The sequence below is a fragment of the Erinaceus europaeus genome, chromosome 3, assembly GCF_950295315.1.
Source record: "Erinaceus europaeus chromosome 3, mEriEur2.1, whole genome shotgun sequence".
NCBI lineage: Eukaryota > Metazoa > Chordata > Mammalia > Eulipotyphla > Erinaceidae > Erinaceus > Erinaceus europaeus.
Genome location: NC_080164.1, coordinates 74,808,440 through 74,832,144, shown reverse-complemented (window position 1 = coordinate 74,832,144; position 23,705 = coordinate 74,808,440). Strand labels below are relative to the sequence as shown.

The following is a 23,705-nucleotide window of genomic DNA, read 5'->3' as shown; positions in this document are numbered from 1 at the left end:
GGGGGGGGGGGGGGGGGGCTCGAACCAGGATCCTTACACTGGTCTTTGTGCTTTGTTTAACTTGCTGCGCTACTGCCTGACTCCCTGGCAGGAGTTTTTAAATCCCTGATTTACCCCAAAGGACTAGGGCAGTGTCTGGCACAGAATATATGCCCTCAATAAATAATCTTAATAATTAAATGAATTTGTAAAATTATCATATACTTTCATTTCACAGAGAGGCTTTCTTTTTGGCTCATCTAAGAGTCTTTAAAACTGTTAAGTCTCTCTTTTTTTATATTTATTTATTTCCCATTTGTCGCCCTTGTTGTTTTTATTGTTGTTGTAGTTATTATTATTGTTGTTATTGATGTCGTCATTGTTGGATAGGATAGAGAGAAATGGAGAGAGATGGGGAAGACAGAGAGGAGGAGAGAAAGACAGACACCTGCAGACCTGCTTCACCACCTGTGAATTGACCCCCCCCCCCCGCAGGTGGAGAGCCGGGGCTCAAACCGGGATCCTCACGCCAGTCCTTGCGCTTTGCACCATGTGTGCTTAACCCACTGCGCTACCACCCAACTCCCTCTCTCTTTCTGTTCTCTATTCTCTCCTCTCCTCTCCTCTTCTCTTCTCTTCTCTTCTCTTCTCTTCTCTTCTCTTCTCTCTCTCTCTCTCTCTCTCTCTCTCTCTCTCTCTCTCGCCTCCAGGGTTATTGCTGGGGCTCAGCACCTACACTATGAATCCATTGCTCCTGGCAATCTTTTTTCCATTGTTGTTGTTGCTGCTGTTGTTGGATGGGACAGAAAGAAATCATGAGAGGAGGGGGAGACAAAGAGGAGGAGAGGAAGAGAGACACCTGTAGACCTGCTTCACCACTTGTGAAGCGACTCCCCTGCAGGTGGAAGCCGGAGGCTCAAACCCGGATTCCAGCACCGTCCTTGCACTTCACACTAAGTGCTCTTACCCTAGCGCACCACCACCGGCTCCTAATTGTCTCTTTTTTATGCCATAAGATTGTCTGGGAGCTGAGACATAACTTCTGTGGCAAGGAGAAGGAGCGGTTGCAGCCTGATTCACAGTTTAATAACTACTCCTACTGAGTAACAGCCTTTCGACACTAGACAGAGTTCCTGCAAAGAAGAATAGAGGATCAGAGTGGGGAAATAGTGAAATACTTCTATCATGATAACTTTTCAGAGGGCCTCTCACATCGCAGAATCAGTAAGGGATGGCACCTCCCGGTTCTAATGGCAATTCTAGAGATTGAAGAGCTAGATCTTACAGCACCAGAACCACCAGTGGAACAGCACCAGAAAGCCAGGACAAGGATGCAAAACAGAGGGGCAGGCACTGAGTTCAGCTGCCCTAGGTGAGATTCCCAGAGAAGGAATCTCAGTTCAGATACAGGTCAGCTGGAGAGCTGACCTCAAGTACCCAGATACCTGCCTGAGGAAAGCTAAATAAAGTTCTTCTGTTGGAGGGCCACTAGGATCCCAGACGGGTCACTCAGGCGGGGTCCAAGGAGAGGAGTGAGCACTGTGTCCAGGGGTGTGAGAGCTGTGTTCAGGGTTGTCAGTTGTCAGTCTAGCATCCCTCAGCATCCTCTCCCTCAGCCTGGGTCTGGCTCGGGAACTGGGGACAAGCTGAACCAAAGAGGGGAGTCCAGGGCAAGGGTCACAGGGTACCCCAGCAGCGAAAAAGGGAGGGAATCAAGAGAGGCAGCTAGACTGGGCTGACTCGAGGGCCTGAGGCAGCTTCCCAGAAAATCATGGCTAAGCTTGGTGCTTCTTGATTCAGCAAGGCCTTGTGGAGAGAGGTCTGCCTGGACTTCCAGAGTCAAGGTCAAAGCCTGCCTCGCATTTTTGGATCTGGGTAAGTTATTGCTAAGCCCCAGTTTTAGTGTCTTTGCTCTTTTTTTCCAATCTTTATTTATTGGATAAAGACAGCCAGGAATCAAGGGGGAAGGGGGAGACAGAGAGACATCTGCAGCACTGCTTAACCACTCATAAAGGTTTCCCCCTGCAGGTGGGGACTAGGGACTCACACCAGGGTCTTTGTGTGTTGTAACATGTGCGCTCAACCAGGTGTGCCACTACCCGCCCTCCCCCCTTTTTTTCTAGATGTCCGAGAGAAAGAGGGGGAGAGGGGGGGGGAGTGCAAGTGAGAGAGAAGAGAAAGAGCATCACAGCACAGAAACTTCTTTCCATACAGTGGGGACTGGGCTCAAACCTGCTGCTCACAGGGTAAACAGTACACCATCCAAGAGAGCTACTTAGCCTACGTTAGTGTCTTTACTCTTAACTCACAGGGGTGCTACAGTCACTGAAGGGGCAAGTGCCTGCCTGCCTAGGAGACACACTGAGCAGCTCCTGTGAGCCTAAGCCAGGCAGGCAGGAAGGAAAGGATGCTGCAGCAAGAACCTTACAGCAGGACTTCACCCTCTTCTCCGTCCCCCATCCTCTACTTCGCTTAGACTGGCCAGGTTTATTTGAACTGAGACTTTAAATGTAAACATGGAACATCCCTTCCCCTTGCCCTCCACTCAGCAGGAGGGAGAGTGTGCCTACCCCTGTTGGCTGCAGCAAGACTGCCTTGTGTGCAGAGATCCTATCTTCACCGAAAGGAGCAGAAATATTAGACGCAGCTAAATAAGAAAACACAGATTATTGCTGGAGACCCCTAAGGCCTACTTTGTCTGTGCGATAGTTTGTTTTACTTTTCACAGAATTTATTTTGGCTGCAGCCAGATTGATGGTGATTATATCTGAAATCCCTCCCACATATCTGTCACATAAACACTTCGTTTAATTCAGGTTTGTAAAAAGCTACAGCCCAACGGGGAGCCGGCTTTCCAATTAATTAGTGGACACAAATGCCGGCATCTTGTCACACGGTCCAAGAGCTCAGAGGCTGAAGGTTCAGGAGGGGACAGACAGAAGACAACCCTGGCCGTTTTCTCAGGAGTTTCGATCCATTGGCCAGTAAAGGAAAAAATTGGAGGGAGAAGAAGGCCACTTGCATTCTGGCCAGGCTGGGAAAAGGATTCCAGGCTGCAGAGTGAGGCAAAGTTGCCCATTCAGGCACAGTCAGGAGAGGTGAGAAGATTCTTGGCCATTTTGAAGTTGGTACAAAATAAACCCCAGGTTTCCTCGTTGTTTCTGTCAAAAGCATCACTAGATCTGGCACCTCGTGGGAAGGGGAAGCACCTTAGGGCCAGTGGCTGGGAGGGAGGCTTGCTCAGAGAGATGTTGGGGAACACAGGGCCTAGAGCTTTGGCAGCCACAATTCTGATGCAGAGACCCCCACACAGCCCACTCCCTCATGGCTTCCTGGGCCTGCCAGAGCTGGGCAGGATTGCCTTCTGTCTGCTGGGAGCGCGCCCCTAACAGGCTGCATATGCCCACCAGCTGTTGCTCTCCTCCTGCTACCAGAGCCCAGATAGAAAAAGCATTATTTCCTCCAGGCTTTCTAATCTCCAGGCTTCTCTCCCCTCACAGGCCTGTTAAGGGCATCTTCTTCATGGCCCTTCTCAAGATGAGTTCCCCTTGGCTCATAAAAGGCTCTTCTCTCCTCCCCTCCCACTTGCCTTTCCTTCTGACAAGGGGCCTCTGGACTAAGTGGCTGTGTTGAGCATGTGCAGAACTTCAAGGAGGGAGCCTGGGTCGGCAGAGGCACTGTTCACATCCTACTGATTCTGAGAGCACAGGCCATTCTGTCTGTGTAAAGCATTCGACCGGGGTGGGAGGTGGGTGGAATCCCTGTTAGCCCAAGAATGGCTGTTTTGTTTGTTTAATATAAGTCTTTCCCTGTGTATATGCTGTCCCATTTGGAAGGAAATACCCAGTCACAGTTTTAGTTTGGAAACCCATTTCATAGGTGATAGGACGGAAAGGAGACAACAAAAGAGGAACAGGAGGTAATCCAGTCAGAAAGAGGTTGGACCAGACCAGATCCCTCGTCTATGTCAAGTTACTTTCTAGTAGAGTCCAGTGCTTTCCAGTAAAAGGCTGTGAGACTGGAAAGCAGAGTTCCCCAGTCTTGTCTTTGTTGTGCCACTAGCAAGGATGCCATAAGTCAAGCCTCCAGTCCTCCGTGGGCCTCAGTTTCTTTCTGTGTGAAGGAGGGGGTAGCACCTCCCAGGCCTGTCTCCCAAGCTGTCTGCCTCAATTCCACCTCCTCCAAATATCCGCAAGGGCTGGGCCAGCCCCACTCTCAACCTGCAGAGGGACCAGAGGCTGAAACCCAGTTCCAGCCATATCCAGTTACTAACCAAACACTTGTCTTTCTTCCTGACTGAAACTGAACGTGCCTGTTGCCTGGGGCTCTGGACCAAGAGAGCACATTTTTAACCCTTTCACAGCAGCTGTTTTTTTTTCCACATCACATAAAATACAAGGCGCCCATTAGTCGGACCTGACTCTGCACAGACCTCACCTGGGGCTGCCCTGGGAAAGGAAACCGCTCCTCAGGAGTCTGAGTTATACACACGCTTTTGGGCTTAGCTAGTCCTAGTTTTTCATGTTGTCCCTTTTTGGTAATGTTACCTTGGAAGTGTGATTCCTATTTCACCATCCTATTTAAAACAAAGGATGCCATTGTTTAGAAGGCAGACAAGAAAAGAGAGGATAGCTTGGAGAGAAGATAGGAGGGGGCAGGAGTTGGGGTAGGGGTCATTCTGATACCTGTGCTCCTGTTCCCCAAGGTGGAGCTGGGGAGCCAGCTGGGATGCCCCATGCCCAGGAGGGAGGAACTGCCCCTCTCACTGCTTCAAAGCATCTTTTGAACACTTAATTCCTTATTCCTCCCTGTGGCTCTCCTCTAGAAGCAGCACTACCATGAGCATTTTTATTCTCCTGTACACTAGATTTCATGGGCTTCCAAGATTACTATGGCTCTATATCCAGTGGCAAAACCAACCAACCAAAACCAAAACAACAAAATGCAACCCTAGCGGACAGCACTGTGAAAACAATGAGGTTCCAAATGCTCAGACTCCTGGACCCACAGGCCCCCTCTGCTACTCCCCACCCCTTTTAAGGATGCAATAGTCACAGCCAGGAAGTATGGAGCCTGAGTGTTGGCCTCTGGGCCCAGAGGCCTAATTGTCAGACTGCATTTCCACATGCAAGGTTCCTGTTTTTGGCACGAACGTTTTCTATAACAAACCCACCTTGAGGTCATTCATCAGCATATAAATACACACCTGGGAGGTGAGGGATAAGCCCCCATTTTTCTGGCTTTGTAAATACGGAACTCACATTTCTCCCATTGACATGTGTAGAGGAATGATCGATTAGAGGACCTCGCGCTGCAGAGCAATTTCAAATAAATGAAAGTCGTCTGGTCCATGCTCTGGCTCACCACACAGCAGAGGAAGCAGCCTTCCCCTTCTAGCCTAGTTCCTTTGGCTGAGCAAAAGCAAAAGACTCAAGAGCTCCAGTTTTCATTCAATCAGGTGGGGAAGGAAGAAGGAATCTTCAGTTCCCTTTGCTGCTCAGTAAATGGATGGGCTAACAGTCCAAACAAGCAGCACTGAAGCCTCCAAGACCAGCTGGAGACCAAAGAAATGGAGGTGTTTAAGATTCTACACTAGGTAGATGACCCAGTGTTACTAGTAACAGGGCCCAAGGGTAGGTAGCCTTTGTATGTTGGTGACCATCCAAATGGAAAAATTTGAGAGGACTGGGAGTCGGGCGGTACCACAGCGGGTTAAGTGCACATGGCGCGAAGCGCAGGGACTGGCATAAGGATCCGGGTTTGAGCCCCTGGCTCCTCACCTGCAGGGGCGTCGCTTCACAAGCGGTGAAGCAGGTCTGCAGATGTCTGTCTTTCTCTTCCCCTCTCTGTCTTCCCCTCCTCTCTCCATTTCTCTCTGTCCTATCTAACAATGACAACAATAAAAACAGCAAGGGCAACAAAAAGGAAAAGAAAAGAAAAGAAAAGAAAAGAAAAGAAAAGAAAAGAAAAGAAAAGAAAAGAAAAGAAAAGAAAATTTTAAAAAATAATAAAAAATTTGAGAGGACTACTAGCAATGTTGCCTGGTTCAGAATACTCTCTGCAGCTAAGGCCCTGGATGACACCACTGAAGACACATTTCTTTGTGGTGTGGCAGAGAAGTGTGGGAACAAAGTTGGATATACTGAGAGGAGGTGAGGGGACACAGGGAGGATTTAAAGGGGACTGGGAGTGGGTAGAAGGAAAAAGCAGCAGCAGAACCATTGAGGACTCTGAAAGGACACTGGCACTGGAACAGGACATCAGAGTCATCTACATAGGTCAGCTCTGATGGGGGGGAAGGAAAGGTTGTAATGGAAGACATGAAGGCAGCTATGTATGGAGCCCGCTTCTTTTCACAAGCTTGGAAACAAAGGAAAGATAAGAGAATGTAAACTTTTACTACATGAAGGACTTAGGAAACCTCCTAAACTTTGAGGGGTTATTCACTTAGACCTTTTGTGAAAATACTTTCTGGAGAGTTGGTGGTCATACATGAGAGAGTATGGTTGCCGGTTATTAGTTGATACAAGTGCTGAGTCACAGGTAAAGAGGAGAGACGTGAGCCCCCTACCTTGCCATCCATGCAGTGCCCTCTACCCTGCCCTGCTGGACCTGCATGGCATCTTTGCTTCAGCAACTGGCCTCTCCTTTTTTAAAAAAGTATTTATTTATTTATTTACTTATTCATTCCCTTTTGTTGCCCTTGTTTTATTGTTGTAGTTATTATTGTTGTCATCGTTGTTGGATAGGACAGAGAGAAATGGAGAGAGGAGGGGAAGACAGAGAGGGGGAGAGAAAGATAGATACCTGCAGACCTGCTTCACCGATTGTGAAGCGACTCCCGTGCAGGTGACTCAAACCGGGATCCTTACACCAGTCGTGCTTTGCGCCACCTGCGTTTTGCTGCACTTAACCAGCTGTGCTACCGCCCAACTCCCCCTGGCCTCTCCTTCTATACCACTACCCACCCTTAACACTTGGGAGAGACAGGCATGATGGAGGATGCTGGAGGAGGCCCTCTCACTCCCTCTCAATCTCCTTTTAACATTAAGCCAGTGACTGTTCTTGTTGGACTTTCTCTTTAGAGTCTTCTCCTTCCTCCTCTTCCTTCTTTTATTTGATAGCACAGAGAGAAATTGAGAGGGGAGGGGGAGGTAGATAGGGGGAAAAAGAGACACTTGCAGACCTGGTTCATCCCCCACTACAGGTGGGGAGTGGGGGATTAACCTAGGTCTTGTACATGTGAGGTCCACTTGGAGCCTCTCTTGAACTTTTAGAAGGGAAAGACCAGCACGGTGAGCTATGGGCTAAGGGGAGCCAAGGAAGCAAGTAAGAGTTTTGGGGGAAAATTAAATTTTCCCCAAGAGGGTTCTCTCCTTGGACTTCCTGAAAGCATATATAATTATGTGGGTGGCCAGAGCAGCCTATCAGATTGGATGTGTGCTTCTGACTCACCTGAGGTAATAGGTAGATGAACAAGGCTGGGTGGCAAGCTTGCTGTCAGCACAGCAATTCCAGGTATGTGCTTCTCCCTGTTAGCTCTGTAAACAGAGGCTCCAGCACGGGACTTTGAGCAGGTGAGATTCTAGCCACTCACCAGCACATAGCTCGTCCTGGTAGCTTCAGCAAGACAGAGCCACCCACTGGAACTCCTGAAGCCCCAGCCCCACTCGAACTCTTCTTTGTCCAAGCTCAGTTTCAAGACTCTGTTTCATTTACTGAGTGACATTGTCCCAGGACCAGTTGCAGGAGAATTGGTCAGCAGCAACACACTGGGTCCTCGGATGAGGAAACTAGTATAGTTAGGAGAGATTTGCATCCATGCCAGAGAGAACATTCAGGGGATAGAAGGGAAATATGGTATAAAGGAAGAGAGAGAAAGAGAGCTCTCAACTGAGAACCAAGAGACCTCACTACAAACTCAGTGGCTTAGGTTTGCCTGCTACCAGAGCAACTCCACCACTCCCAGGGCACCCCATTCCTCCCAGTGCACCCCACCATCCCCATCCAGTCTGCCTTGTCTTTCTAGTCCACCACCACCCCACAGCTGTTTCAGTGTAACTTGGAGCTCTAATCTGAACCAACCTTTGATTTGAAAACATTGCTGAGTAACCACAGTGTCCCCTTAAACAAATGTCATTATCCATGGACAACAGACACCAGCACACACATGTAGAGATAAACATGTGTGCTCTGTCTCTCAATCTTTTTAAAATAAATGTTACCACAACACTGCTCAGCTGGTAGACTTTATTTGTTCTTTTGGTAACATCAATATTGCCTGGAGCTAGCAAATAAGGAAGGAAATCACTGGGAAATGCATTATTCATGAGCTTGCCAGAGTGCTGATGACTGGCAGCGATAAGAGTCCCAGTGTGAGCAGAGCAGCAGTTTGATAGCCCCGTATCAAGTCAATCTAGCCAGCCTGCTTCCTGTTTTCGGGAGCAGGAATATCAGCTCTCATCACTTTTCTCTTCTTCCTCATTCAGGAGAGTGGGATCTGTGCACCTGTGGGAACTGTACTCAGGTCACAACTTGAGGGGAGCAGGGCAGAGAAGGAAATTCCCGCTGGGGTTAACCCTGATGAGAACTAATTAGAATTCTGTCCACTGTGGTTCTTCAACTCACACTTTCTTATGCAGGAGAAAGAGTCCTGCTCAGCTTTTGAGAATTCTACTTGGCAAAGGGAAATAATCATTACACAGTGATCAATACAGAGCCTCTGCTTCAGGGAATTCTGGGAAATGTTCTGGTTAACAGTGACTTGGCCACCTCAGGAAGGAGCTTTCTACAGAGACAGGCCACCAACTCTTTGGAAAAGAAGATTTAAAAAAAGAGAGAAAACAGCTCACTTGGACTGTGCACTGCTTTGCTGGGTGCATGAGCCAAGTTTGAGTCCAGCCCCCACTACTACACTGAAAGAAATTAGTGCTGTGGTCTTTTTCAATCTCTCTCTCTCTCTCTCTCTCTCTCTCCCTCTCTCTCTCTCTCCCTCCCTCCCTCCCTCCTTCCCTCCCTCCCTCTCTGCCTCTATCTAAAAAATAAAGAAAACAAAACAGAGAGGAAGGGTGGAAAGGTGGAAGGAAGGAGAGAAAGAAAGGGAGGGAGGGAAGGAAAGGAAGGGAGGGAGGGAGGGAGGAAGGGGTAAGAATGAAAGAGTGGGTGGAGTTCCTGGCTAGAGATTATTCACAGACCTTCTGCTAATGAGTTAAGTTACTTCAGGCAAGATGGCTGGCTTTACCTGGGCTTCCATGACTGGCTCTGTCTCTCTCTCTCTCTCTCTTTCACACACACACACACACACACACGTAAATGTCAGGAAATCCAATGTTAGGAAAAGGAACCTGAATTGCTTCCTAACTGTTGCATAAGATAAAGTGGTAGAGAAGCGGGAAATCAAAGAGCAAAAGCTGTCATGTTCATATTAATTTCTGTCTAACAACAACAACACAGTCTCGTATATATATATATAACACATAAGCATCTGAAAAATGTGTTATATAAGTAAACACAAAGTTCCAAAGAGTACTAGTACACACACCATCACACTACAGTGTGAGTGAATCCGAGAACAATAAGTATTGTGCTTAAGACACAGAGATCAGTGGAAGGAGGAATGATGTATCATTTCTAGCCCTGCTTAAAAAACTACAATGATTTTCTTTAAGTCATGGCAGAAAGTATGAGTCCGTGAATTAGAGCAGTTTGGAACAAGCCTTTTTGCCAGAACTCCCTACAGGTTAAGAGGCCAGTACTATGTCAGGGTCCAAGTCTGAAATCAATGGATACAGCTTCAAAGAGGACAAGAATAGGAATGAAGTCCAAGGACCTAGTCCTTCAGCCACTCAAGTAGAAAAGAGGAAACAAAACCTTCAATGCCCTTCAGTCCTGATCCAGTGGGCAGGGTGACCAGACCTCCCAAAGGCAGAGCCTGGGGCAACAGAGCTCAGTCATCACTCAGCTGAGGCTGAGTCAGTGGCAGCAGTAAAACTTCTCTCAGAGAAGAGGGGAATGAATGAAAAGCTTAATGTGGCACACGTTACCATGCATAAAGACCTGGGTTCAAGCCCCGACTAGGCTCCCCACCTACAGGGGGGAAGCTTCACAAGCGGTGAAGCAGGTCTGCAGTTATTTACCTTTCTTTCTCCCTCCATATCTCCCCCTCCCAATTTCTCTCTGTTCTGTCAAATAAAATAGAAGAAAGGGGGACAGGTGGTGGCACACCTGGTTGAGCACACATGTTACAATATGCAAGGACCCAGGTTTGAGCCCCTGGTTCCCACCTGCAGGAGAAAAGCTTTGCAAGTATTGGAGCAGTGCTACAGGTGACTCTCTGTCTCTCTCCTTCTCTATCTCCCCCTTTCCTCTTGATTTCTTGTCTATGTAGATAAATAAATTTATCTACATAGATAAATAGATAAATAAATAGATAAATAAATTTCTTGTCTATGTAGATAAATAAATAAGGTAATACTGGCAGCCCCAGAGATTATGGTCCCAGAGCAATAATATATTTAATTAATTTTTTTAATAAAAAAAAAAAACCCTGTTAGAAAAATCAGACCACTCTACCTGAGAACATCAGATCTACAAACATTTTCTTTTTAATATGTTGATACTTTCATGTACATTGAGGGATTTGGGAGAGGTTAACAAAGACCAACAAGTAGAAATTTTGTGGTCCCACTTACCAAATAAAAAGGAATCATCACTTATAATTCACATGACTGATAGTATTTAAGCACATGTTCCAAAAATGTGTGACAGGTGTTCTTTCACTTGAGCTACTTTTCCTCCTGCAATTTCATTTATGTAATAGCAGTTACCTGACAGAAAGATTTATAGGAATCTTAAGCATGTGGAGCTGGCGTGATGCCCACTGGGAAATAGAAAGAATAGCAGAGGAGCAGATAGTTTTCACAAAATTCATGCATTTACTCTTCAGAAGATGCATGTCCTTCATGAGTCTGAAAGGTAGAGCCTGGCAGTGGGAAATCTTAACAGTGGTGCCACATTACCCACTGACAGCCAAAAAAGTGCTGTGAAAACAGTTCTGTTTTCTTTCTGGGTCATGGACCTGGCTCTATTTAGTGTTGAAATAGGAAAAACAGATACAGAAAAGTCCTTACCTTCGAAGAGAACACACCATATTATACAATGGCATAAGGGCTGAGTGGCAGTGCGCTCAGTTGAGCACATGTGTTACCATGTGTGAGGACCCAGGTTCAAGTCCCTGCTCCCCACCTGCAGGGGAAGAGACTTTATAACTGGTAAAGTTATAAAGTGCTTCAGGTGTCTCTCTCACTCTCTGTCCTCCTCCTCCTCCTCCTCCTCCTCCTCCTCCTCCTCCTCCTCCCCTCTCTCTCTCTCTCTCTCTCTCTCTCTCTCCATATATATATATATATATATATATATATATTCCCCTCCTGCAAAGGGATAAAATGGTACCAGGAACAGTGGTTTCTCATGCAGCAATAACAATGGTGACAGTTTTTTTTTTTTTTAATGGCAATGTTCACTAGAGAAGCAATTACAGAAGCCAGATCTTCTACCTTATGCACACATAATGATCCTAGTTCCATATTCCCAGAAGGTTAAAGAATAGGAAAGCTATGGGGCCGGGCGGTAGCACAGTGGGTTAAGTGCACATGGCGCAAAGTGGAAGGACCGGAATAGGTTCAAGCCCCCGGTTTCCCACCTACGGGGGGGGGGGGTCACTTCCCAAGCAGTGAAGCAGGTCTGCAGGTGTCTTTCTCTCCCCCTCTGTCTTCCCCTCCTCTCTCGATTTCTCTCTGTCCTATCCAATAACAACGATAAACAACAAGGGCAACAAAAAGGGGGAAAATGGCCTCCAAGAGCATTGGATTCATAGTGCAGGCACTGAGCCCCAGCAATAACCTTGGAGGCAAAAAAGAATAGGAAAGCTACCAGGGAAGAGAGTGGGATATGGAGTTCTGGTGGTGGGAATTGTGTGGAGTTGGACCCCTCTTATGCTATGGACTTGTCAGTGTTTCCATTTTATAAATTAAAAAAAAAAAAGCAATAGAGCAATAGAACATGGTATTGAAAATCATCCTAAGAATCATCTAGTTTCATGTTTCCAGAACTGGAGTCTCCTGAACATTTTTTTTCCAAGAGATAGTAATAGGTAGACAGAATTAAAAGTGGTTCACAGTCTAATCAGTTTGGGAAATGTGTAATGTTCCCTTCAGATGTACTCACAGGGTACAGTTAAGTACTGACACTGCTGGGAAATACTGTAATATATACATTTCATTTTGATTTATTCAACATTTCCCAAATGTACTTAAGAGACAATTCCCCCCCTCCATATTTGTCAAGGATACTGTCTTCCTCCTGTCCTAACCCCTGACTCCTATCCCACTATCCTGTCCCCACCCCATCCACATACATTCTATACCAAAATGTCAAAAAGTTTAGGTGAATACCCAGATGAAGCCCTTCCTTAGTACACTAGTCAGTGTTCAAAGGAAGCTTGTGGTGCATGGCTCATTATTTTAATGGGCCCCACTCTCACCCTTCTCTGTATCTATGACCTTTGCCACACACTTCTGCAGTGCCTCTATAAAAGAGGAATATGGTTCTCATGCTGAGGCTGAGCCAGGTCATGTGACTTGCCTTGGCCAATAGAAATGATCATGTGCCAGATGCCAGCCTAGGCCTTAAAGGGCCTGTGTGATTGGCACTTCTTCCTCCTATCACATTGTATGAGAATATGCCCAGACTAGCCTGCTGAAAGACAGATGGTCTGTAAAGCAGAACTAAGTCACCCCTGGAGCCACAGACAAGGCCAGCCTAGATCAGACCTGTGAGTAAGCTCCACCAAGAAGAACAGGAACACCAGGCCAGCAACATGCACTTAGTGCCACATGCCACCAAAGCTTATAGTGCACTTTGTGGCATGACAGACGTAAGCAGTAACTGGTACAGAGTCATAGAAAGAACGCGGACTTTGTGGTCAGTTACATTTCCATTCAAGTCTGAGCTTTTCTGTCTTTCAACTGTGTGAACCAGAACAAGCAACACAACTCTGAGCTCTAGCTTCTTCATCTATTAAACACAGATACCCTTGGAGTGTAATTATCAAATTTAGCGGAGATAACATATGACAGCTCCTGAAACAGTGTCTACATAGAGCAAATAAATAGTTAATGTTGCCTCCTTGAACTGAATGCATAACACTTTTACCTAAGGCACCTTCGGCATTTTAATTCATAAATCTGAAACTGTCTGGAGTCAGAGCCCACTGGGACTCCAGGCATATGCTGTCCTAATGGACATGCTGTTCAGCAACCTACTGCCTCACTCAATGATACGACACCAATTTCTTTCCTATATTCCAACTTCTATACCAGTACTCTTCTACATCATTTCTCAAAGTCACAAGTTAGAGAGGGCCAGGCAGTGGTGCATCAGGTTAAGTGCACATAGTACGAAGTGTAATGACCCCTGAAAGCATCCAGTTCAAGCCCCTGGCTTCCCACCTGTGGGAGTGGGGGCAGGGGTTGCTTCACAAGTGGTGAAGCAGGCCTGCAGGTGTCTATTTTTCTCTCTCCCTATCTTGCCCTCCCCTCTCAATGTCTCTCTGTCCTATCCCAAAAAAAAAAAAAAAAAAAAAAACCTCGAAAAAATGGTCACCAGGAGCAGTGGATTCATAGTGCAGGCACCAAGCCCCAGCGATAACCCTGGAGGCAAAAAAAAGAAAAAAGAAAAGAAAAAAAGGCACAGGTTAGCCCACCGAATGAATACATGATCATTTATTTTACCATTTGGGGTCTTTCTATCATTTCACCCACTAAATTATGAATATGAATATATATGCATGGTAGTTGAGGCAATGTAATTATAAAGTAGCATGTAAAGAACTAAAAAATAACAAAAAGGCTTTAAAACTGACATTGGAAATAGTGACGGTACATTTTCAGTGAACACAGAACATCTCTGCAACAATTCCACTGAATGTAAGGCACAAATAATGTATTTTTGAAAACTGACTATACTCAATAGTTGAGATTAAAGCTTTGCTGTCTATCAGGGAATGCCCCAATTGTCTGAGAAATGTCGTTCTGGAGGTGCACCACAGCCAGATAACTCAACCTTGCCTGCTGACACTTATAGGGAGCACAAAGATGGAGCCCAGCCGTACTAGATTTCAAGGGTTCCTATTGGTGATGGTGAAAAAAATCATTATTATTGCCCCTCTGAGCTGATTTCAGATTTTTCCCTCAGTGTGTAAGAAAAAAAGAGCAGCTGCATGGCTCCAGAGAAAAGTGTCATCCCTTCTCCAAAGCCCTCTGTGAGCTTAATTTCTCCTCAAAACCCACCCCACCCCCCACTTTTTTTTTTCTTTCTTCCAGACAAAACAGTGGATAAGTCTGAAAACAGTCATAGCCAACTGGTCACCATCAGCTAGCTGATCTCCTGCTCCTGGAGGAAGTCCGAATGGTCTACAGTGGAAAGTCCATTTCCAGTTATTACCACCAGACAAATGACTGTTAAATTATTATCCTAAAAAGCTAACAGGTCTTTCTAAGCAATAGCACAGGAATACTGTATTACTGCCATCCTAACTCTGCAAAGGAGTTTTACTTTGTAAGGGGAGATGTGAGTGGATGGATAGAAAAGAAACCTAGGGGAGTTGGGCTGTAGCGCAGCGGGTTAAGCTCATGTGGTGCAAAGCCCAAAGACCGACGTAAGGATCCCAGTTCGAGCCCCCGGCTCCCCACCTACAGGGGAGTCGCTTCATAGGTGATGAAGCAGGTCTGCAGGTGTCTATCTTTCTCTCCCCCTCTCTATCTTCCCCTCCTCTCTCTATTTCTCTCTGTCCTATCTAACAACGACAACAATAATAACTACAACAATAAACACAAGGGGAACAAAATGGAAAGTAAATAAATAAAATAAAACAAACTGATAAAAAAAAAAGAAAAGAAGAGAAGAGAGGAGAGGAGAGAAGAGAAGAGAAGAGAAGAGAAGAGAAGAGAAGAGAAGAGAAGAGAAGAGAAGAAAAAAGAAACCCAGAAGGCAGAAAGAGCCAAGATGGGGTTGGATGGTGGAGTATGATTCAGAAAAGTTGCCAGTATGTACCCATGTTAGGCTACTAAGAAGGCAAAAGAGATATAGGAACTGAACTTTCAGGATGGGAGAGCTGATCAGTAAGAATGAGGAACACTGGAGTAGAGAGAAAGAAAGCTGGTCAATGACCATGACCAGAAGACTGCAATCTGGATTTCATCAAACAGTCACCTTCAAGCAGTGGACTTCTCACAAAGCGGCCAGAAGCCTGGCAGAGTGGTGAGAAGCTGTCCTGACTCTGAGCTCAGTTCCTCTGCTTCTGGTTTCTCCCCTTAACACCCTTGGGAGATCTTTAAAGCCAGGAACTGCTACCTCCACCAGGCCAGGCGTTAACTCCATGACATGTTATGAATAGGGAAACATTAAAGAAAGAATTCCGGCATTCCTCCTCCATGCTCTAAAGCTTTTGTTTACCTTATTAGTTGAGGCCTGTCAGTTCCCCAGTGAGCTGACAGGTCTGGAAAGTGAAGGAAGCTGTCACCGCATGGTTCTCATGCTGACAGTCTGTCTCGCCTCTGTTTCAGCATACAGCCAGCCTCCAGGCACCAAGTCATGCTACATCTTTCAGACTGTGGTCTCCCCAGGGCATGGCAGGAGCAGAGCTCCTAGTCTGGAGCCCAGAGAGTTACAGTGAGAGGCCCCTGGGTCTTCAGAGAACAAAAGGCTGCCAGCTTTCAGGGACAAAGTTAACATCATCTCACATGGCTGGCTCACCTCCTCTCAGGGAGGAGATGCTGCTTATCTGTAACTCTCTCTCTCTCTTGTGTTCTGTAAGAGAGCTGAAGTCCCACCCTCTGCAGAAACAGTCACTAACTCTTTAAGATGCTCTGTACCCAGCCGTCATGTTCTCAAGCCAAGATCAACTCTTAGATATGCTTGCCATATTGTGAATAAGTATCCTGTATACTTAGAAGAATTCATTTTACAAAGAGTTTGAGGGGAAACTCCTTTACCTATAGCAAAGCAAAGACAGATATATTAAGACATAAAATGCAATGTTTGCACGCATTGTTTAAGATAACATGCTAGTCCAAAGCTTGTGACTCATGGAATGGAACTAAGCTCCTAGATTCCCTGGGTTTATGTTTCTACTCTTCTCTGACATTAGGAATACTTTACTGAAAAGTTTAAGAATCACATAACTAGGGGCTAGGTAGTGGAATACACCTGATAGACACAATAGTGTGTGAGGGCCTGGGTTCAAGCCCTTAGTCCCCGGGGTGGGGATAGATAGCATAATGGTTATGCAAGCAGACTTATGCCTGAGGTTCCAAAGTCCCAGGTTCAATCCCCTGCACTACCATAAGCCAGAACCGAGCAGTGCTCTGATTAAAAAAATAAAATAAAATAAAATAAAATAAAATAAAATAAAATAAAATAAGACCTTGGTCCCCACTTTCAGGGGGGAAGCTTCCCCAGCAGTGAGCAGTGTTGCATCTCGCCCTCTCCCTCTCTCCCTCTGCCTTCCCCTTCCCTCTTAATTTCTCTGTCTCTATAAAAAAAAATCACTTAACAGGATGAATTACAAGTTATTCAATTGTCAGAAAAGTCATAACAAATTTTTGCATATAAAGACATAGAAATATGTGACATGACTTTTCTGGCAAGTCTATAGAATATGCCCATGTTGGTCCTTTGTAATATAACTAAAATAGGCCTATTAACTATCTACAAAATGGAGACCCCTGACTCTTCATCTGAACTAGTCCAGCCTTTAGGTTCATGATTAGTCAACAATGTGTTTGGCTGTATATGTTAACTCTTTTTTCAGCCACCAGGTTCCAGATGCTAACATGATGCCAACCAGACTTCCCTGGGCAATGTGTCCTTCTCCAGAACCCCACCCCACTAGGGAAGGAGAGAGGCAGGCTGGGAGTATGAACCTGCCAATGCCCATGTTCAGCGGACAAGCAATTACAGAAGCCAGACCTTCTACCATCTGCAAACCATAATGACCCTGAGTCCATATTCCCAGAGGGATAAAGAATAGGGAAGCTATCAGGAGAGGGGATGGGATACAGAGTTCTGGTGGTGGGAATTGTGTGGAGTTGTACCCCTCTTATCCTATGGTTTTGTCAGTGTTTCCTTTCTATAAATAAAAATTTTAAAAAAAGAATATGCCCATGTCTCAAGTTCTTTGTTTCTAGCAATAATATTAAAATTGTATTTATATGCCAGGCTATATTGTAAACACCAGATAAGAATTGTCTTCTTTAAATAGAATTACCATCCAGTGAAACAAAGATTGTTATTACCATTGCCCAAAGAGGTTAAATGATGTGTCCAGGATCTTGCAACTTCAAAGGAATGAGACTAAGATTAACACCCAGCTGATATGGCAAAATGGAGGGGCTGGGTTAAATGATTTTGAAGGACTTCCAGCTGTGTACACCCAGGGCTAGAGAACAACACAGGAAGAGAATTACTTTTTTTTTCTTTTTCGTTCTAAAAAAGAGATGGAAAAAATAAACTCTTATAAAGGCGAATTCAAGATTATTAGCTCATTCTTACTTTACTCTCCACTATTTTGGAGTAGTCTAGAATTTTGAGCTGGCTTTAATGTTAAAATCAAGTTAGGCAAAACAGAATCCAAGAAGTCTTCCTGGATAAAGTGCTTGGATTGGAGTAAGTTGGTGGACAATGACCCCTGAGGCCACCAAGCACACAGTGCTGTGGTAGAATTGAATCACATAGAGGGATGTGCTTCTTGGTAGCCACACCCACCTGGGAAGCAAATGGGAAGCAACAATCAAGTGACACCCAATGCGATGTGAATGGAAGCCATCTTCCTATTAGACTTGGTGACTGGGGAACTCTTAGACAATTCACTGTGAAGGACAGAGATATCGAATACCGAAATACTTCCTCCTAAAGATATTCCTTGGCTCAGTAAGCTAGGAGAAAGACTCTGGGTCTGTCCTTATACAAAGGACAATAAACATACAATTGATCCACTGGATTAAGAGAGGAGTCAAAGAAGTGCATAAAAGCCCCAAGAGAAAAGAAGACAAGGGAGGGATCAAGCATAATATCTTGCAATTTTGTTTTGTTTGTTTGTTTTTGCCTCCAGGGTTATTGCTGGGGCTCAGTGCCTGCATTACGAATCCACTATTCCTGGAGTCCATTTTTCCCATTTTTGTTGCCCTTATTGTTATTTTTGTTATTGAAGAGAACAGAGAGAAATTGAGAGAAGAGGGGAAGACAGAGAGGGGAAGAGAAAGATAGATACCTACAGATCTGTTTCACCACTTGTGAAGTGACCCCCTGCAGGTGGGGAGACGGGGGCTTGAAGTGAAATCTTTATGTGGGTCCTTGTGCTTCTTGCTATGTGTGCTTAACCCACTGCGCTACTGCCCAGCCCCCAAGATCTTGCAATCTTAAGAAGATGTGTGGTAGGGAGGAAAGACTTCACCATTCTCATGGTTCATCAATGACTATAAATGGCAGTGGGGACACAGGTTGAATATCTGAGAACCCGGGGTTTGTCTTAGCATTGACTTAATGCCTCTGGTTAGCCACCTGTCCGTGAAGATGTGCGGCTTTCACCTCCACAGTTACCAGGTCATCTGCCTCCTCCCTATACACTGCAGGACTCTCCAGAGTGCACAATGCAAGGCAGCACTGCCAAAGGACCTGGCACCACTTGGCTACAAGTATAATGCAGGGAAGGTCTTCAAAACATTGTATTACTGGCAAGACTAAGACACTAGCCAACTGAATCAGAGTTCTCAGCAAAGTTATCTTTATGTTGCATCCCTTCTGCCTTTTAGTTTTAACCTTCAGCAGCATCTCTCTATATGGGGTAGTCTGTCACCTTTTAACTTGTCTACTGTGAATTTTCCCCGTAGGTAGCACAGCCTCTCTGCCCTGAATTCTACTTCATATCCAACATGCTTCCCCCCTGTGTCCTAGGGTCTCTCAGAAAAGGACCCCAAAACACATGATATCACTTACTCCAACTCCCAGGTTGTCACCCAAGTTCTTGCCCCAGGGAAAAAAACAAAAAAACCTAAAAATAAAACAAAACAAAAAACCCTCCCTTTCACTGGCCAGATCTCCTCCATCCAGCCTCTGCTTTGTCTTCCTGACTGCCTGACTCCCCTGCACTCTGGCCAGTATTGTTTGCATCTGTTCCTGGACATGACAGCCTGATGTGGCATTTAATTTTATGAAGCTCAGCTCTTGACTGGGCCTTTTTAGACAGCACTCATGTGGCTATTTCACCCATTAGTTCTACCAGACCTCTGAGACTGTGCACTACTTGAGGGCCAGGGGAAGGCTTTCTCTTTCTCAGTGGTATCCCCACCACTGGCCATTCACCTCAAAAGACAAGCTGACCTATGATAGACATCCTGCTCCTAAGACCAACAGTCATCTGTCATAGGATCTTTATTTCCTTATCTATAAAATGAGAGAAGTTAGGAGTTGACTATGATTCTCAACTCTGTCATCACATTAGAGTCATTTAAGAACTTAGAAAAGACCTCAAAAGCCAGGTCATATCCCCAGGACTTCTGTTTGAATAGTGTGTTGAAGAGACTGGCCATCAGTTTTCATCATTTTTAAAAAGCATTCTAGGTGATTCCAACATGCAGCCAAGACAGCAAACCACTGGACTGAATTAGATCATCAGGATGGTTCCAAGCAATGTTGTGAGTTAGCAAAAGGAATGGGACTGGATGATGTTCCAAGTGAGATCATCACTGGGAGAAAGTGAGGCTTGGGAGAAAGGGGGGGGGTATAGGAATTGTCACTGTAGAACTCAAGACTGCTCAACACCTGTGCCTGGTGTTGGCCCTATTCCAAATGATTCAGACGATGATGAATGAAAGGGTTAAAGCCTTGACCCCCCCCCCCCAACATATTACGTGCTCTTTAAAGTGTCAAGAAAAGTTCAGAATTGCTGTTGGTAGGTCGTGCCAAAATTCTTGCCTGAACATATTGGATTATAAAGTATGTGGATATGACAAGCATATCTGACAGATCAGTTTGCCTCATTCTAAGATGATGTTTAGAAGAGAGGCATGTTCTTTCACTGTTGTGGTTTAGAGGTTTTATTTTGGGGAGGATTGTTTTGTATGTTTCCTGAATGCCTTCATTTTTTTTGTTTTTGTTTTTGTTTTGTTTTTTCTCCTTAAAAATATAGTCCAGGTTTTGAGTTGTGACATCGATTAAAAACAAAGTTAATGAAAAAGTGAAACCCGGAGGAATACATTAAATGCCACTTAGGAAAGTTAGTTCCTGCTCTTTTTCAAAGACAAATCTTGAACACCAAATCATGCTCAATCACAGACTTTCATTTTCTCTTGAATATAAAAGTCTTTTTGTAAGCCTGCCTCATTGTGAAGCTGTATAAAAGAGGTATATTCATATTTTCCTCCTCTCTCTCTCTTTCTCTCCCCCCCTTCCCTCCCTTACTCCCTCACTTGTTGAAACAAGCATAGTAATTACATTACCAGATTTCCAGGATTAACTTTTGGTTCAAGGCAAAGAGCTCAGTTTGAGTGTGTCTCTGTAATTAGAGGTGGTGGGGTAATTAGCTGCACACAGCTAGACTGTGTCTACAAGGGGCAGAAAAGACGGGTCTATTTGTTCTATTTCATCAAACAATTTAATCAGTGAGTGCTTTGCTCACAGGCCTCACAGAACAAATATTTGCTGATTGATTGATTCATCAAACAACTGGTCAATTCAGTTAAACCAGCTCTTTGCAGTCCAGTAAGCCAAGGAAAGAAAAATAATTGACCTAAGTCTTTCACTTCTCAGAAAGCTGCTATGCTGCCTTGCAGAGACAACTGTAGAGCAGCACACAGTGGAGGTGTTGAAACCCACTTCTTTCTCTCCTTTTAACATCTTTCCAAAATAAATAGCATTTAAAAACTAATAGGCTACGAAATGAAGCTTAGTATGAAAATTGACAAAAGACATTCATCACTTTGTCTACCTGCTGGGCTGCTTCTCCAAACAGTCTGGCTCCCTGGAGCAAAGGGAGGGCTATCGTGAGCAGCACTGAAGTTAGTGCAAACCTTAGGCATAGGAGATTAGATTCAGGGAGACAGCCTCTCAACTCTAGGAGAAGATGCAGTTACATCTCTGGTGGCTTTGTGTGGACATGATCCCAATAGCCAGATGCAACAGGAACACCCAGCCCAGACCTTGAGTGATGCCACTCACAAAGAAACCTCGGATTTCTTTCCCACTGACTAGCAGATTGTCCTGACTGGCATAGGAGCCTTGCTCAACTAGTGCTACTCTGTTGGTAGAAATTCCCTGTGGGGAGTGAAGTGTTTCAACACAATTTATTCTCTATTCTGGAACCACTGGCCAGAGGAGATTTGTCTCTGTTGGGCCCAGAAGAAAGAAGTTTGCTCCTCAGCAAAGCTAGGTTCCAGCTGCGCACAGAAACACTTGCCTCCAGGCTCTCTGCAGAGGCAGAGGAATAGCAGGGAAGAGATTTGCCATGAAAAGCAATTTAAAGTGACAAGATGTTAAAGGCCAGGAGTCCAAAAAGGCAAACATCCCATCACCTGTGAGTGAGCCCCTGAGCCTAGTCACATTTATTTTTTTTAAAAATCCATCTCACAAATCACCCAGTGTTTAACTTGAAGTCCATTTGTTAATTTAGTAAACATTGACATGATATTGACAATATGACTCTAATCCAGGCAGGAAGGAAGTATCCGGTGTCAGGCAACCTCAGGTCCCTCCGCAGTCCCTCCTCACCTGAGGGTCAGGGCGGGGGCAGTGACAGTTCAGACAGCAGGTGGAAGAGCTGGGGTTGGAGGCAGGGGCTTCTTAACCCTCTGGGTGCCAGTTGTCTGAAGGTGGGGAGGGTGTAGGGTGTGGAGTTCATACTGCCCGCCTCTCCCTAAGCAGTATGTTTACAAAACACTTTTTTTTTTCTTTTTTTTTCTTCTTTTTTCTTTTTACCAGAGCACTGCTCAGCTCTGGCTTGTGGTGGTGTGGGGGATTGAACCTGAGGTTATGAAAGCACAGACATGAGAGTCTGTTTGCATAACCATTATGCTATCTCCCCCACCCTACAAAACACTTCTCTTGCTTCCTGCTACATCTTCAAGCTAGTCTTATGAGACCAGCTGTAATGGTTAGTTAATATTTCAACTGGGCCATATTGCTCAAATCATTCTGTCAAGTTTTATTCTGGATGTTCCTGTAGAGATGTTTCTTAGATGAACTTCAATATTTCAATCAATAGAACTCGTGCAAAGTAAGCTGTCTACCATAACGGGGTAGTTCTCAACCATTTCTTTTTCTAGTTTCCAAAGGCTTTACTGATAAACAATGTCCATAAATCATCAAGTGGTGTCAAAGTGGACTTTGTCTACCTCTTATTCATAAATCCCGTCAAAAGCACAGGACTTGTAGGTAACCAGTTCTTCAGGCTTAAACAATAGGCTGATTTCCTTCTCAGCACTTTTTACTGAATCACTGCCATGAATGATGTTCCTGCCAACCTGAATGTAGACGTCCCCTTGAATGGTGCCTGGCATAGAATCGGCTGGATTGGTTTCCCCATGCATCACTCTCCCTGTCTTCACTACATTCTGCCCCTCCCAGACCATAGCCACCACTGGCCCAGAGTTCATGTACTTAACAAGCCCAGGGAAGAATGGAGGGTCTTTCAGGTCAATGTAGTCCTGCTTCAGGAGTTCCTCAGAGGCCTGAAGGAACTTCATGGCCACGAGGTAGAAGTCCTTCTGCTTCAAGAGCTTGATGATCTCGCCCACCAGGCCATGCTGCACGTTGTCCAGCTTGATGGCGATGAATGTAAGCTCCATGTTGGCCATGGTCCTAGGAGCTGGTGGAGCTGGGCTGCGGCTGTGCTCTGAGGAGACCGGGAGAGACCACCCCAGCTGAGCCTACTCACTATACAACAGACCTTCCCTGACAAGAAGGAATTCTGCCAGCAGACTACAACTTTCCTGTGGGTCTCCAGCCAAGGTAGTCAGCCCTGAAGATTTTGGACAGGTAGTTAGCTACACTATCACTTGAATAAATTTCTTAAATTCTCTCTTTCTCTCTCCGCCCCCCCCACCACTCTCTCATTCTTGATATATATCCTATTGCTTCTGGGTTTTTCCATGGATAATACATAATAGAGTGTTATCAACCTCATTTTGATAGATGAAAAAGCAGCCTTAAAAGAACAGGAAATCCAACTGGAACAACAGCAGTATAAACTGGTGACTGCAGAAACAATGGCCTTCACAAGATTTCACCACTAAGAAACAGAAGTGTTAGGGGAGAAGAGCAGGAGAAGGAGGAGTCAGGCTTGTGGTGGGAGAGAGCCAGAGCTTTATTCTCTCCCACAGACAAGTATATGTCTCGATCATGTAATTTCTGTTCTTGGAGATTTTCAACATGTAACCCACCTAGGGTATCCCTCCACCTCATCATCCATATTTTCTTCCTCCAGACAATTGATAAAACATCTTAGAGTAAACCTCATTTTCTTTGTTAGTATTATCCTCATGGGTAGAATATACTGCTGGTAATATTTCCAAAGGTAGTCTTTTGTGAATTAACAGACAACTTTAAATAGCACATAGCACAATGCTTTGAACACGGGAGATACACAAAGGAAAACAAACAGTGGGGTACTTAGAATA

The 23,705-nt window shown here is 45.1% G+C and overlaps 1 protein-coding gene across 2 annotated transcripts; it reads right to left on the bottom strand.

Moving 5' to 3' along the window:
* Positions 1–21,753: 21,753 nt before the first annotated feature.
* Positions 21,754–22,889, bottom strand: LOC103113769 (nucleoside diphosphate kinase B-like). 2 transcript variants are annotated; one of them, XM_007523342.3, is made up of 2 exons: positions 22,656–22,883; positions 22,522–22,542 (listed from the first exon to the last, which is right to left on the bottom strand). In XM_007523342.3, exons 1-2 carry the CDS (start codon positions 22,881–22,883, stop codon positions 22,522–22,524), a joined length of 249 nt encoding a protein of 82 aa, XP_007523404.2. The 2 variants fall into 2 exon arrangements, with proteins under 2 accessions (XP_007523403.2, XP_007523404.2); XM_007523341.3 differs by having other exon boundaries at positions 21,754–22,889.
* Between the last annotated feature and the right edge of the window lie 816 nt (positions 22,890–23,705).